Source organism: Symphalangus syndactylus, chromosome 5 (genome assembly GCF_028878055.3).
Source record: "Symphalangus syndactylus isolate Jambi chromosome 5, NHGRI_mSymSyn1-v2.1_pri, whole genome shotgun sequence".
NCBI classification, from domain to species: domain Eukaryota; kingdom Metazoa; phylum Chordata; class Mammalia; order Primates; family Hylobatidae; genus Symphalangus; species Symphalangus syndactylus.
The window spans coordinates 43,088,228-43,105,189 of NC_072427.2; the positions used below are offsets into that span (position 1 = coordinate 43,088,228).

Consider the following 16,962-nt stretch of genomic DNA (forward strand, 5'->3'; position numbering starts at 1 on the left):
TTCCCAGAGCTAACTGATTTCTTTTGCAAACGCTAAGCACCCCAGAGAACTCATACAGCAGTGGTTCTCAACCCTAGCTACTGATGGAATTACCTGGGGAGTTTACAAAAATACTGCCAGCTGGGTTCTACCCCGTGTACTCTAATTTAATCAACTTCAGCTGCTCCTTTGGTGATTCTAATGTACAACAAATTTGGGTTTCATTGACTTAGAGGGTTCCTAGAAGTGGTAAGAGAGAATGAGATTTGCTAGAATGAACAAGATATTTTTGTTCATTCCAAATGAACAGGGGAAGAGAGGTCCTTTCCTGCTCCAATGTAGAGAACAATCCTTGATTTGTTACCCTGGAGTAGTAGGAATCTGGGTTCTGGCTTCCTGACAACCACTAGGAATTACAGCTGGCATTTATTGAACACTTGCGGTATACCATGCCTCATCTCATTTTTTCTTCATATAACCTTATGAAATAGGTATAAATATTTTCATTTTATAGAGACACAACTTAGGTTAAACAGCTATTAAAGTTTCTGTGCTCCCAGGAAATAGGGTTTCCAAATTGCTGTTTGTATATAGCAGACATTCCATAAATAGTTGAATAAGTTTTTCAGTGTGAATAAATAGAACACCATTCTTCTTTATACTTTGAGCCCTTTAGCCCATTAGCCTTTTAGTCCGCTTTTATCTAATGGAAAAGCAGAATGCTTTTCACTTATTTTGCTTGTACCCACTTCCCAAGGGAAGAAGAAGCAGAGGTTACTACAGTGTCACATTAACTCTGCAGTGACTTTGAATCACTTTCCTAATTTTATCTTATTTGTTTATTTGTTTTTGGAGACAGGGTCTCAATGTCGCCCAGGCTGGAGTGCAGTGGTGAAATCATGGCTCTTTGCAGCCTCACCCTCCCGGGCTCAAGCGATCCTCCCACCTCAGCCTCCTGAGTAGCTGGGACCACAGGCACATGCCATCATTCTCAGCTAATGTTCTTTTTTCTTTTTTTTGTAGAAATGAGATCTGGCTATGTTACCCAGGCTGGTCTTGAACTTCTGGCCTTAAGCAATCCTTTCACCTTGGTCTCCCAAAGTGTAGGGATTACAGTTGTAAGCCACCACACCTGGCCTTTCCTAACTTTAGAAACAAGTTAATCGAGGCTTAGTCAGAATTCAGTGGTCTTTTGGTCTTTTCTCATAACACCAAGTTGAGACAGAAGAATGATCAAAGGCGTGCATCAAGAAGGATCAACTAAAACTATGACGAGAAGAAAGGGATTCTGGATAACTGGAATCGTTGTTAAAGAATGACCATCAAGTCAGCTCTATTGAGTATGGTACTCAGCATATTCCTGGAGTGCCCATTATGCACTGTGCTAGGCTTTCGGGGAGATGAGACCAAATCCTGATCTTTAAGAACCCTATGGGCCAGGCACAGTGGCTCACGCCTGTAATCCCAGCACTTTGGGAGGCCAAGGCAGGCAGATCACCTGAGGTCAGGAGTTTGAGACCAGCCTGGCCAACAGAGTGAAACCCCCTCTCTACTAAACAGTGGCTCACGCCTGTAATCCCAGCTACTCAGGAGGCTGAGGCAGAATTGCTTGAACTTGGGAGGTGAAGGTTGCAGTGAGCCGAGATTGTGCCACTGCACTCCAGCCTGGGCAACAAGAGCGAGACTCCATCTCAGAAAAAAAAAAAAAAAAAAAAAGCCTATGGACTTTTGGGGAAGAGAAGGCATGACACATGGGAAGTGAAATAGCATAGCAGTATAAGAGCATTTTTTAAAAAGTTCATATAAGACAGCAGTAGTTATTGACAAGTGGTTAAGGTAGGGATTAAGAGTTCAGAAAGGGGAGAGATATTTGCATAAATTTATGCTGGCCTCAGCACCTTCATAAAACACCTTGACACTATGAACTGTGGGTTACAATGAAGTCTGAGAGAACACCGTGCCTCTCAGTAGCTCACCTTCTCCTCTGGAGTCTCGGGCGGGTAGTGAGAAGGTTTGCAGGAAGCAATGGTAGGGGAAATGAAGAGACCTGATCATCAAGGCAAGCAGGACAGGTGCTGGGAGATCTCACCTGGCTGCCAAGCTTGGCTATTTTGAAATATTAATGATTTTTTTCTCCCTGTATTTTTCCCTTATTCTCCTTTTAGGCATTAGACATGTACAGTACTTTCTAGGCTTTGCTTTTACAAATTCTAAGCCCTCCAGACAATTTATAGCAGAAGTGCAACGCTGGTTGTTCATGGAATCACCTGGGGAGTTTTAAAAATACTGCCGCCTGGGTTCCACCCGTAAATACTCTAATTTAATTGACATCAGCTGCTCCTTTGGTGATTCCAAAAAGCAAACAACTTTGGAATCACTGACTTAAAAGTTTCCTAGATATGGTAAGAGAGAATGAGATTTGCTGGAATGAATAGAGTATCTTGGAGAAGCAGTGAAAGAGGAGTGCTTTCCTGTTCCAATATAGAGAAAAATCCTTGATTTGTTACCCTGGAGTAGCAGAAACCTGGGTTCTGGGTTCCTGACAGCCCCAGCAGGGACGTAGGAAGACTCCAGAGAGAATGGCCGTGTGATATATCTAGGCCAGTGCTTCTCACACAGAGATGTGCACAAGGATCACTATTGTTAAAATGCAGATTCTGACTCAGTAGGTCAGGGGCGGTGCCTGAGAGTCTCTATTTCCAAAAAGTTTGTAGGCGGCTGGTCCACAAAGTGGCAAGGATATACATGGCTAGGACTACAGGCTGTCTCCTTTAAGATTCCCATATCCATTTCAAGCATAGAACAGGAGGAGCCACAGCCTATTAAAACTGAATGGTCCCACAGGCGGGGACAAAGGATGTTTCTGCGGTGATTTGGTTTGATTGATGACTGAGGAGCAGATGGACCCCAACTGCAAAGCCTTCTAGGCTAAAAGAGGACCACATCCTGACAGGGGATCCTCGTGTCAGGGTCTTGGCAGATCACAGATGGCCACTCAGAAGGGATGACTGAAGAGAGTTTCATGAGGCATCCTCATGAATAACAGATAGATGGCAACTCTACAGTTGGCACTTTGGGGGCCATAGGTGTGGTCCTGTTGGAGAACTGGTATGCAGGAAAGACGCACACTTGCAGAAGTTGCTGCTGATTTCAGGAGTGTGTTGAGAATGAGCCACAGCACTTTAATAACTGCCAACAGGTGGACAATAGAAGGAAGAGAAAAAAAGAATGCAGTCTTGCTTTAGTTTCCTGACCACACAGATTTCTCGGAGAGTCTCAGAAAAATACTTAGAAAGGGTATGAAAAGTTATCTTTAGGCCGGGTGCGATGGCTCACACCTGTAATCCCAACACTTTGGGAGGCCAAGGTGGGTGGACCACCTGAGGTCAGGCGTTTGAGACCAGCCTGGCCAACATGGTGAAACCCCGTCTCTACTAAAAATAAAAAAATTAGCTTGGGCGCAGTGGCACATGCCCATAGTCCCAGCTACTGGGGAGGCTGAGGCAGAAGAATTGCTTGAACCCGGGAGGCGGAGGTTGCAGTGAGCTGAGATCATGTCACTGCACTCCAGCCTGGGCGACGGAGTGAGACTCCATCTCAAAAAAAAGAAAAAGAAAAGTTATCTTCAGTCTGGGCAACATGGCAAAACCCCGTCTCTACAAAATTTTAAAAAAATGAGTCAGGTGTGGTGATACACATCTATGGTCCTAGCTACTCTGGAGGCTGAGGTGAGACTGCTTGAGTCCAGGACGTGAAGGCGACAGTGAGCGGTTTCACACCACTGCACTCCAGTGTGGGCAACAGAGTGAGACCTTGACTCAAAAAAAGAAAAGTTATCTTTAGGACCTCCACCTCAAACTCTAATTTTTTTTTTTTTTTTTTTTTGAGACGGAGTCTCATTCTGTTGCCCAGGCTGGAGTGCAGTGGTGTGATCTCAGCTCACTGAAACCTCCGCCTCCCGGGTTCAAATGATTCTTCTACCTCAGCCTCCTGAGTAGCTGGGATTACAGGCACACACCTCAATGTCTGGCTAATTTTTGTATTTTTAGTAAAGACGGGGTCTCACCATGTTGGTCAAGCTGGTCTTGAACTCCTGACCTCAAATCATCCATCCGCCTTGGCCTCCCAGAGTGCTGGGATTATAAGCATGAGCCACTGCGCCTGGCCTGAATTTCTTAAAATCAAAACTAAACTAAACCCTTGATCATCTTTCTGGAAAAAGGGCATAGGCATTGAAAAACTTCAGTCCGGGGGAAAGCTGGGGATCTGATTTATTTAGAGCAGCACTTGGGGCCTGAAATTTAGCACTGGTTGGGTTACCGACTTAGCCTGTCCGAACACCTGCGTGTTTTCCTGGCACTAGAAGTTGGTAAAGGGAGGCTGGGCGCAGTGGCTCACACCTGTAGTCCCAGCACTTTGGGAGGCCGAAGCGGGCGGATCACCTGAGGTCAGGAGTTTGAGACCAGCCTGGCCAACATGGTGAAACCTCGTCTCTACTAACAATACAAAAATTAGCTGGGCATGATGCGCGCACCTGTAGTCCCAGCTATTTGGGAGGCTGAGGCACAAGAATCACTTGAACCCAGGAGGCAGATGTTGCAGTGAGCTGAGATCGGACTACTACACTCCAGCCTGGAATTCCATCTAAAAAGAAAAAAAAAAAAGAATTTGGAAAAAAAAAAAAGAATTTGGTAAAGGGAGATGGGAGTAGAAATGGCCCCCACACCCTTCTGAGGTGAAGGGAGCCAGTGCCAAATGGGAGGTTTCAGTTGCACCTACTTAGACCTGGCCAGCTAGAATGGCTGGAAAGTTCTCAGGGCAGTAAATAGGATTTTGACTGATGCTTTACAGTTCTTTGGAAAGCCAGGTGGGAGCTCTTTCTGCAGGATCCCTGAGAGCAGAGTGCCAAATGTAAAGGGACTCCAGGGCCCTCCATCTGCCATCAGTGCAGGGGCCTGAAAACATTTTAGGAGAAATTGAGCTTTGGAGGAGGAGGAGGGAGAGTTGTAATTAGAGTCCAGGTCTTCTTGACCTGGAAAATTTTATTTCTTCAGGCTGCCTGTGAATGTCTCAGAGGCTGGAGGGTTTTGACACTATACCGGGCATTAGTTAACAAGAACTGAAGCCATAACTAGGCCTAATAATCAGAAATTGTTCTGAGACCTATGATACATGAAGTGCCAAAATAAATTCCAACTTAATTAAAAAGTTAAAGAATAAATATCACAACAAGAGAATTAGAAGAAAGCAACAGCAAATATTCAGTTAATCCTACAGTGACCAAGTCCTCTCTAAACACAATAGCAAAAGGGAAAAAAGCAATAAATTTGAAATATGTATGTGTGTGTGTGAATAACATTAAAAACTTCTGCATGATTAAAACAAATTATCAAAAAATAAAATTAGGCAGGGCACAGTGGGTCACAGTGTAATCCCGGCATTCTGAGAGGCAGAGGCAGAGGCAGGAGGATTGCTTGAGCCTGGGAGTTTGATGCTGCAGTGAGCCATGACTTTCACTCCTGCACTCCAGCCTGGGCAATAAAGCAAGGCCCTGTTTCAAAAACACAAGAAAACAAAAATAGAAAAATGGTAATGGCCAATGAGCATGCGGAAAATATTAATTACAACAACAGTGAAATATGACAAAATATTAGTTCAAAACAATAGTTCTTCTGGATTGAGATAGGGAAAAACATAATATCCAGTATTGTCAAGGGTGCAAAGAAAGGGACATTCACATACATTTATATCTGGAAAATAAATTGGTTTCGCTTTTTTGGAGGGTAATTTGGCAGTTTATATTACAAACCTTAAAACGTGCATAACTTTTGACTCAGCAATTCCTCCTCCAGGAATTTATCCTAAGGGAATGAGGACAAACACAAAAACGTATCTATAAGAATGTTTATTGTAGCGTTAATAATGAAAAGTTGCTGGGAGGGAGTATTGAATGTTAAGCTTTGACAGAGCTAGGTAGTGGGTACACGGATCTTCATTATTGCATTAGTTTTCTATTGTTGCTGTAACCAATTACCATAAATGTAATGGCTTAAAACAACACAAATGTATTTATTTATTTATTTTTTGAGACAGTCTCGCTCTGCTGCCCAGGCTGGAGTGCATTGGCGCCATCTCCGCTCACTGCAACCTCTGCCTCCCAGGTTCAAGCAATTCCCCTGCCTCAGCCTCCCAAGTAGCTGGTGTCTACAGGTATGTGCCACCACGCCCAGCTAATTTTTGTATTTTTAGTAGAGACGCAGTTTCACCATGTTGGCCAGGCTGATCTCGAACTCCTGACCCCAGGTGATCTGCCCGCCTTGGCCTCCCAAAGTGCTGAAATTACAGGCAATGAGACAAAATTTATTATCTTACAGTTCTGGACAGAAGTCTGAGCCAGGTCTTACTGGGCTAAAGTTGAGATGTTGGCAGGGCTGTGTCCCTCTCTGGGGGATCCAGGAGGGAGTCCATTTCCTTGCCTTTTCTAGCTTCTAGAAGCTGCCCACATTCCTTGGCTCATGGCCCTCTTCCATCTACAAGCCATCAACATAGCACCTCTCAGACCTTCTTCCATTACCACATCTCTTTCTCGCTCTTCTGTCTTCCTCTTCCACTTTCAAGAACCCTTGTGATTCCACTGGGCCTACACAGATAATCCAGGATAATCCTTCTAGATTAAATCAGCTAATCAGCAACCTTTATTCCACTTGCCATGTAACTGAAGGTTCTGAGGATTAGGACATTGATGTCTTTGGAGGCCACTATTCTGTGTATACAATTGTATTATTCTATATACTTATACACATTAAATAGTTAATATTCACCAATATTTTATTAATTTTTAAGTATCAAATATTTAAAAACCCAAACCTAATGCCCAATTTAGTGTATGGCTGAAATGAAGATATATATAGTCACAGGACAAATGCTATATGCCCATTAAGAAGCATAATGTAGAATATTCCAGCCTGGGCAACATGGCGAAACCCCATCTCTACAAAAATTACAAAAATTAGCCAGGCGTGGTAGCTTGCACCTGTAGTCCCAACTACTCAGGAGGCTGAGTGGGGACAATTGCTTGAGCCCAGGAGGTCGAGGCTGCAGTTAGCCAAGATTGTGCCACTGCACTCCAGCCTGGGCAACACAGTGAGACTTTGTTTAAAAAAAAAAAAAAAAGAATATGTAGTGACATGGAGCAATGCTCATTTTATAGTAAGTGGGAGGAAAATTCAAGTCTACAAAAGATTATGCACAAGATGATCCCAATTAGGTTAAGTCAAAACTCAAAATAAACCTATATCCAAGAGAGTAAAAAATATTGGGAAGGATATAGGTCAAAAGTAAAAAATCTTTATCTCCAGATGGTAAATTTTCTTCTATTTTTCTGCATTTCCCAAAATGTATATTATACATGTATCCTTTTTGTAAAGACAAATAAGGTGATTAAGAACATCAAGTCAGGGCCGGATGCGGTGGCTCACGCCTGTAATCCCAACACTTTGGGAGGCCAAGGCGGGCAGATCACTTGAGGTCAGGTGTTCGAGACCAGCCTGGCCAACATACTGAACCCCCCCCATCCCCCGTCTCTACTAAAAACACAAAAAGTAGCCGGTGTTTGGCTACCATTACATGGTGGTGGACACCTGTAATCTCAGCTACTTGGGAGGACTGAGGCAGGAGAATCGCACGAACCCAGGAGGCGGAGGTTGCAGTGAGCTAAGATCACGCCACTGTACTCCAGCCTGGGCGACAGAGCAAGACTCCGCCAAAAAAAAAAAAAAAAAAAAAAAAAAATCCAGTTAGACCAATTTTCTGGTAAAGTGTCTTTCTGGTTTCTTGCCTTTTTGTCGCCCATGACACCCATCTTTCAAGCATAGAGTTTCCTCCTCAAAAATAGAGCATGCTGTCACGCGCCGGTGGTCCCAATTACTTGGGAGGCTGACGTGGGAGGACTCCTTGAGCCTAGGAGTTGGAGACCAGCCTGAGCAATATAGCAGGACACTGTCTCCAAGGGAAAAAAAAAAAAAAAAAAAAAAAAAAAAAAGAATAGTGGCGTGTTCCTGTGGTCCCAGCTACTCGTGAGGCTGAGGCGGGAGAATCGCTTGAGCCCAGGTGGTCGAGGCTGCAGTGAACTGTGATGGCACCATTGCATTCCAGCCTGGGCAAAAGAGCGAGACCTCGTCTCAAATAATAATAATGATAAAGACTCATGTTCGGTCATCAATGACATTCGCCTTTCTCAGGCCCCGTAGTTGTCCACTCTGCAGAGTACGTGTAATCCTCGGAAGGGGTGGGGTCTCTTAGTGAACGAGGCACAGCAGCGAATCCGTGCTGTTTTAAAAACTTTTTTTTCAGAACAAAGCAAACCTAAGGCACAGCCATACCCCGCAGAAAACTTCGAAATCTGCGCCTTGAAAAGGGAAGCCAAAAGGATACGAGCCTCTTTCATAATCTCTCTGGCACGTATTAATGGTTAATAATACTGTATTTTTTAATACACAAAAGAAGAGAATAGTGGCATCGCCCCGTGTGTCCCCCCTACCCAGAGCTAACCGAGAGCGGCCGGGCCAGGGGGCCGGGGCCGGGGCTGAACGGCCCGCCGGGTTTCGGGGTGGCGCCGGCCAGGGTGGCCGCGGGCGCTCTCTCGCCATGGCCTAAGCCCGAGGCCGCTCCCCAGCCAGATTGTGGCCTCAGGCACTGCAGAGCCCGCGGCCCTCGCCAACAAGCCCGTTAGACCCACGGGACTTGGCACCCTGGAACGCGCGCCATCCCCGGGTCTTCCCTGCGCCCTGGACCCGAGGACCCGGCTGGAGCGTCCCCCTACCACCGAGAGGAGGGCCTAGAGCGGACAAGCCCGCCCCGCCGCTCCTCCCAGCCGCTTCTATCCCGGAAGTTGATGCCGAGCGCAGATCGCTTGTAGCTTGCTAGCTGTGTGGGCTGAGAGGTCTGGTGGGGCTGAGCTTGCGAGAAGATCAACATGCCTGTGAGTTGTTTACATCGGGCTCCGGGTTTGTTTTGGGCTTCTTTACCGAGGGTCATATGGGACGGATGAGTCCGGCTGCCTCTCGGGCCGGTAGTGTCCTAGAGTGGCGAGGCGGCTCCCGTTGCGCAGCGTCTTCGCGCGTGGCGGGCATGTAGTGACTTGCCCGGTCAGCGCGGCGCGGCTGGCCCTGCAGGGGCGTGGGCTGCAATTCAGAGGCGGTGGCTGGGAGGGGAACAGCTCTCTGTGTAGCTTATGAGCGGTCTGGGTTTTTGAGGGTGCCCCTGAGGCTGTGATCTTTGGGTCTTTTTGCTTTCCCAGTGCTTGGTGTTTCTCGCCCCCTCTGCCTTCTTTCGGAAGCGATTTCCTACTTGTTTTCCTTTTTTAAAAACTGTCCTCGTTGTTGCCTTATATATTAATTCCGTCAAGGACGGTCGCTCAGCAAGAATTCCTGTCAGATCAGCTGTTGAGCCACAGCAGCAAAAGTCACCCAGGCGCTGGCGTTCTCTGGTCGACTTCAGCAGTTTCTAGTCTAAGCGAGTCCACAGTCGGGGTCACTTTCTTAGCACCTCGACTTCGCGCAGTTTTCATTGAAGACAGTTCATTACGCAGTTGAGTAAAGAAGGACGGAGTTTGCCTTACCATATGTTTCCTGATCGTCCGAAAGCCCTTTTCTAGGGACTTGGAGAACACAAGTATTATGAAAAGTATTGATGAAAGTTATTAACAGGTTTCGAAAAATAACTTTACTATCTGACGTGTTGCTTCTGCCGAGGATGACCGTGATTCCTGTTTTTGCATGTATATTTCACGTATGGTTAAATGTGCCAGCATTGTGGTTTAAAACTAATAGTAATAATATGCTTCTTTGTTCAGTTGGCTAGAGATTTACTACATCCGTCCTTGGAAGAGGAAAAGAAAAAACATAAAAAGAAACGCCTAGTACAAAGTCCAAATTCTTACTTTATGGATGTAAAGTGTCCAGGTAAAATTTGAAATCTTCATTCCTTTACTAAGGAAAATTTCTGTAGGGATTGCTAGTGTGGTGTGTATAGTTAAGATACATTAGAACCCTCTGTTGAGTAGAAGTGGGATTACAGAATTGGAAATGTCAGGGACATTTTCATAATAAATGTACTGAAACCATTGTGGGAACATTTCGGGGTAAGTGAAAACGGGCATTCAAAGGAGATATGCTATTTGACTTAGCAAGTCTTTAAGCTCTTCAGATGATGAGTTTTCTATTTCATGATACAAAGAAAAGTCTGTTGATTCTTCAGTCTAAAGCTGTGCTGCCCAATACAATGGCCATTAGCTGAATGTGGCTACTGAGCACTTGTGGATAATCAAAATGCGGATAGTCAAAATAGAGATGTTCTTTAATTGTAAAATACTCACTGGATTTTGACGATGTAGCACAGAAAAAAAATACATTGATTACATGTTGAAATGATATTTTGGAAATATTAAGTTTAATGAAATATATTATTGATTTTACCTGTTTTTAAAAAATTTTGTGTCGCTGCTAGAAATGTTTATGTTACACATGTGGCTTGCTGTTTCATAGCACTACAGTTACTAATTTTTTTTACATATTACCAGAAATGTCGAGCAGGTGCTGTTTTCCTCTGCTTTTCACTTTTAACATTGCCTTTTTTTTTTAGGTTGCTACAAGATCACCACGGTTTTCAGCCATGCTCAGACAGTGGTTCTTTGTGTGGGTTGTTCAACAGTGTTGTGCCAGCCTACTGGAGGAAAGGCCAGACTCACAGAAGGTATATCATTTGGCATTCTCCAACCCAGTGTTGAGATTGATTATAAATGTCTCTATCTTCACTGAAAAGTTTAAAGAAATCTTAATGATTACCAAAATAACTTATCTTTCATTGTGTGCTTTCAGTAAAGAATGCCCTGTTCAAATGGTTATATTTATACTCTTGACCTTGCAGTGAACTCCATTGACTTATTTTTCTTGGTTTAGAACACATTTATTCACTTAGCTTGCTGAACTTGGAATAAATTAAATCAGAATAGAAGCAAAAGAATAACTACATGTTATAGGACATACGGATTTATTATTTATTTATTTATTTATTTTTATTAGGAGTCTCGCTCTGTTGCCCAGGCTGGAGTGCAGTGGCGCCATCTCGGCTCACTGCAACTTCTGCCTCCCCAGTTCAAGTGATTCTCTTGCCTCAGCCTCCCGAGTAGCTGGGACCACAGGCACGTGCCACCATGCCTGGCTAATTTTTTGTATTTTTAGTAGAGATGGGGTTTCACTGTGTTAGCCAGGATGGCCTTGATCTCCTGACCTCATGGTCTGCCCGCCTCGGCCTCCCAAAGTGCTGGGATTACAGGCATGAGCCACTTTGCCGGCCAGGACATATAGATTTTTAAAACCATATAAAATTTTAAAATTTCTCTTACAAAATTTTGTTCCTTATGTATTTAGTACATATAATAGTTTTTTTTAATCATTGCCAGCTAAGCAACAGATAGCTAATATATAAGTTAAAATGCCAGAGGTTTTATTTTTATGAGCAACTGCAATGATTAATATAAAAACCTAATTTTAATTCCTCTTTCACTTTAGTGCAATAAGAAAAAAAATTATATATATAGTTTCCATAGTAATACTTGTACATTTACAATTCCATAATGATGTTATAAATTTGCTTGTGATATTTTGGGGAGCTGTAAGTTCCATGCTCTCACTGGAAGAGTTAAGTGGATTGGCAGCAAATCCGAGATCTATTTGGTGTGACCTGGTGAGATCTAAATATGGAGTCAGCACATGATATTTTAAGAGTAATATTGCTAAGTAATATTGCTAAGTATACTTGTGAGATTTTTGAAACAAAGTATGTCATGTCATAATTTTGGAATTTAGTGCCCGTATGCTGACAGATGGTTTAATGGGTCTGTCTGTTCTAGAGTTTTCCTAATAGGTCTGAAAATGCCTCTAATCAAAATTATTTTCTTGAGAAAAGTATTCAGAATAGTTCCTAAAAATTAAGAGTATATCTTCTGACAGCTTGCTTGAAACAGTCTTCACTGTTGAATTCAGGTTTATGGTCTTAAGTAGACTTCATTATAGCATTTGAGAAACAGGAGTGACACTTATAGTCATACCAGAGTAAACTCAGATATGATAGATGTATTATAGCAAATTTCTGGTATAAAAGGATAAATAATCTGTATATGAGTATTAATCCAATATTCTTAAAACTTCAGTATTTTACTTAAAAGTACTTTTTGTCATTGAAATTATAACAAAGGTAGAATGCACTTGTTTAATATACTCTCATGATTCTTTTGCAGGGTGTTCATTTAGAAGAAAGCAACACTAATGATTCAAACAGCTTCCTGAATTTTGTGTTATCTCACAGAAAGCCTTATCATAAATTCCATAATTATAATTAATTTACCAAGATAATGTAATTACATTTGGTTTTGTAAGGTATACAACAGTAATCTCCTATTTTGGTGCCAGTTTTTCAATAAAGTTTTGATTATGGGCAAATCCCCTCTTTTTCTTTTTTCTTTTTAAAATATATTTGAGTATGCCATACATTTATATATACAGTGTATATGAATTTGGTTTAAACATTTTAAAATTTATTTTGATTGGTTTGTGTCTTTTTTTTTGAGAGAGAGAGAGAGTCCTGCTCTGTCACTCAAGCTGGAGTGCAGTGGTGCGATCTCAGCTCACTGCAACCTCCGCCTCCCAGGTTCAAGCGATTCTGTTGCCTCGTCCTCCCAAGTAGCTGGGATTATAGGCACACACCACCATGCCCCGCTAATTTGTGTCTCATTTTCAAGAGTAGAAACCCTAAATATTTTATTTTCATTCCTTTTCCAAATTGCTATGAATGGAATTAAAGGATTACAAATGTAAAGTCTATTATTTGTGAATTCTAAATGTAGTTCTGCTGTTGTACCTGTGGAAACATCTTAAAGAAGTACATATTTTGCACGTCCTGCACGTGTACCCCAGAACTTAAACTATAATTAAAAAGAATAGTTTCAAAAAAATACATATTTAACACAGTAACGATCACAGTGTAATGCCTTGGATTTATGTGGCCTTGCTATACTACTATATAATTTAGGACAGTAACTGCTAGCTGGGGTCTGAGTTACTTATTGGAAGCTCCTTTTTAGGGTAGAGAATTTGAGGAGAAATCAGAAGTGGCATGATTTACCCGCAGAAGTCCTGGTTGGGGATAGTAGATGGTGTTGAATTCTCTGGCCCAGACAGGTGAGCACTCCTGACTACGGATGTGTGTTGAGTGGTTCTGGTGCCTGCCTCATGGTCATTTTCATAGTTTATGAAGTAATCCTGGGGAGCTGAGACGGGGAGTGTATCCGCTCACTATGCAACTCCTCATTGGACTAGGAAGATAGTCCAGTTTCTACTCTGCTTCTATTTGATTTGTTACCTTATGGCAGGAATTAGAACAGGCATTTCCTATCAACAGGTGGGACTCTAATGTGAGCAACTGATCCGCTTACATACTGCTTAAATCAGAGAACTGTTGCACAAGAACTAAAGAATGATGGCAAGTTTGGGGTGTATATAGTTGTATGAGGAAGGCCGGGCGCAGTGGCTCACACCTGTAATCCCAGCACTTTGGGAGCCTGAGGCAGGTGGATCACCTGAGATCAGGAGTTCAAGACCAGCCTGACCAATATGGAAAAACCCCGTCTCTACTAAAAATACAAAATTAGCTTGGTGTGGTGGTGCGTGCCTGTAATCTCAGCTAACTTGGGAGGCTGAGGCAGGAGAATTCGCTTGAACCTGGGAGGTGGAGGTTGCGGTGACCCGAGATCGTGCCATTGCACTCTAGCCTGGGCAACAAGCACGAAACTCCGTCTCGAGATATATATATATATATATATATATACATATATATGTATGTAGATGACCCAGAGATTCTCAGACTTTTAGTTTCTGACATCATTAGAATCTCAGTAGTTTTTTTCAGGCCATTCCTTAGCCAAAAGAAATACCTGATAGTTACATTTATTAACTTATGTTCTAACAACTCTAGTAGCCATTTGAAAAAAAACTATACACAAGAGCGTGATGTGATGATTTTTTTAAAAATAGAGACAGTGTCTTGGCTCTGTTGCCCAGGTTGGAGGGTCATAGCTCACATTGTGACCTCAAACTCCTGGGCTCAAGCAAGCCTCCCACCTCTGCCTCCTGAGTAGCGGAGCCTTCAGGCATGGGCCACCATGCCCACCTAATTTTTTTGTAGAGATGGGGCTCTGGCTATGTTGCCCAGGCTGTAATGAACTCCTGGCCTCAGGTGATCTGCCTTGGCCTACCAAAGTGCTGGGATTACAGGTGTGAGCCACTGTGCCCAGCCTGATGTGATAATTTTTATCTCATCCTTAAATCATCACAGTTACTAATGGAATGTGTGTGCCTTTTGGGCTCTGTACAATTTATCAAAATTGAAATCAGATTGGTCACCATTGTCCTTATTTCTTCCACATTGATTTTTGCATGGTGCTTTTTGTCATACCAGTGGCTCCAAACCCAGCTTCACAAGGATAGGATGCCATCAAAGGGAAAGTAGTGCCATATCATATTGAAACTGAACTACCTAGAACTAGTAGTTTATACAAAAGATGTGTCAGTGTCCGTGTTTTTCCTGAGGTACTCCAAGGCACTTCAGCTTGCACAGTTTAGGATACTTGGCTATATGGAGAGGCAGTGGGGATGACAGCTTTTGATGAGAAGGAATCAAACCTATAAGGAGGAATAATCTAACAAACCCCTGAAAATTCCCTTGGAAGTATTTTTTAAAAAAGGATTATACTTTAAAGACCACATCTAAGGGCTGGGTGCGGTGGCTCACGCCTATAATCCCAGCAGTTTGGGAGGCTGAGGCTGGCAGATCACTTGCAGTCAGGAGTTCGAGACCAGCCTGGCCAACACAGTGAAACCCCGTCTCTACTAAACATACAAAAATTAGCTGGGCATGGTGGCGCACACCTGTAGTCCCAGCTACTTGGGAGGCTGAGGCACGAGAATTGCTTGAAACCAGGAGGCAGAGGTTGCAGTGAGCCAAAATCGCACCACTGCACTTCAGCCTGGGTGACAAGAGAAGCTGTGTCTCAAAGAACACATCTAAGGATTTACATGGCATTGGGAAACGAATGGTGTATTAAGTTTTACTTTATTATTAATCTAGATGGTATTACTGGTTTTGAAAAGTGCTGAATAGGACACCAGGACTTTCCCAAACTTCAGGGTCAGCCACATACATTATTATATACTGAATGTTTTAAATATTATTTATATTAACTTCATATTTTAAATATATTTGTAAAGGAAACCTTCCATAAACTTAATATAAATGTATTTTTAGGGGAAGCCTTCCATATAGGCTTACATAAAGATAGCTAAAAATAGGCTGGGCGCAGTGGCTCATGCCTATAATCCCAGCACTTTGGGAGGCCGAGGCGGGCGGATCACAAGGTCAGCAGATCGAGACCATCCTGGCTAACACGGTGTAACTCCGTCTCTACTAAAAATACAAAAAATTAGCTGGGCATGGTGGTGGGCGCCTGTAGTCCCAGCTACTCGGAAGGCTGAGGCAGGAGAATGGCGTGAACCCGGGAGGCGGAGCTTGCAGTGAGCCAAGATCCCGCCTCTGCACTCCAGCCTGGGTGACAGAGCAAGACTCCAGCTCAAGAAAAAAATAAATAAGCTAAAAATAAAATGAAATTCTTGGCTTCTGGCCTGATGAGATGACAAATGGTTTGTGTCTGGTTGTTCCTGTAAGTCATCTGATAAAGCTCTAATTCCTTTTTGTTTTATTTTTCTGGAGATATGATTCAGATACTATAAAATCCAACCTTTTGTGATGTAAAAGTCAGTACTTTTTACTATATTTACAAGGTTGTGCAACCATTACTACTGTCTAATCCCAGACCATTTTCATCACCTTAGAAAGAAACTTCATACCTAACAGCATTCACTCCCTATTCTTCCCTCCTCTCAGCCATTGGCAGCCACTAAGCTACTTTTGTCTCCATGGATTTGCTTCTTCTCAATATTTCATATAATGCTATTTCATATAAATGGAATCATATGGTACGTAGCTTCTGTATGTTTCACTTAGCATAATGTTTTCAAGGGCTGTCTATGCTGTTGCATGTATCAATCAATATTTCATTCCTTTTCTTGACAATATTCTGTGTAATATACAATGTTTATCCATTCATCAGTTGATAGACATTTAGAGTGTTTTCACTTTTTATGTATTTATTTTTGAGATGGAGTCTTGCTCTGTTCCCTAGGCGGAGTGCAGTGGCGTGATCTCAGCTCACTGCAACCTCCGCCTCCCGGGCTCAAGTGACCCTCTGGCCTCAGCCTCCCGAGAAGCTGGGACTACAGGCACGTGCCACCACACCCCGCTGATTTTTTGTATTTTTTGTAGAGATGGGGTTTCGCCATGTTGCCCAGGCTGGTCTTGAACTCCTTACCTCAGGCCGTCCGCCCACCTCAGCCTTCCAAAGTGCTGGCATTACAGGTGTGAGCCACTGCACCCGGCCAAATAAAGTATTCTTAATTACATCTGCAAAATCCGTTTTGCTATGTAAGGTAACATATTCGTAGGTTCTGGGGATTAGGTTGTCGGAATCTTTAGAGGGCCATTATTCTGCTACCACAAAATATAAAGTTGTAAAATTCTACCCCATATTTGAAAACTGAGATTCTTAAGTTATGTCTTTGTAATTCTCTTTTTTCTTTTTCTTTCTTTCTTTTTTTTTTTTTTTTGAGACGGAGTCTTGCTCTGTCGCCCAGGCTGGAGTGCAGTGGCGCAATCTCAGCTCACTGCAAGCTCCGCCTCCTGGGTTCGCGCCATTCTCCTGCGTCAGCCTCCAGAGTAGCTGGGACTACAGGCGTGTGCCACCGTGCCGGGCTAATTTTTTTAAAAGTATTTTTAGTAGAGACGGGGTTTCACCGTGTTAGCCAGGATGGTCTC

At 43.1% G+C, this 16,962-nt stretch overlaps 1 protein-coding gene across 1 annotated transcript; it reads left to right on the forward strand.

The window, feature by feature from the left end:
- Positions 1-8,819: 8,819 nt before the first annotated feature.
- Positions 8,820-12,479, forward strand: RPS27L (ribosomal protein S27 like). Its single transcript, XM_055278233.2, has 4 exons — positions 8,820-8,959; positions 9,833-9,941; positions 10,621-10,731; positions 12,278-12,479. The coding sequence occupies exons 1-4, from the start codon at positions 8,954-8,956 to the stop codon at positions 12,304-12,306; spliced, it is 255 nt and encodes an 84-aa protein (XP_055134208.1). The 5' UTR covers positions 8,820-8,953; the 3' UTR covers positions 12,307-12,479.
- The last annotated feature ends 4,483 nt before the right edge of the window (positions 12,480-16,962 follow it).

What these genes read in the sequence shown, in the direction of transcription:
- RPS27L (XM_055278233.2), top strand. An exon ending in TATGGATGTAAAGTGTCCAG is followed by an intron (nt 9,942 to 10,620) that starts GTAAAATTTGAA and finishes TTTTTTTTTTAG; the next exon opens with GTTGCTACAAGATCACCACG. An exon ending in AAAGGCCAGACTCACAGAAG is followed by an intron (nt 10,732 to 12,277) that starts GTATATCATTTG and finishes ATTCTTTTGCAG; the next exon opens with GGTGTTCATTTAGAAGAAAG.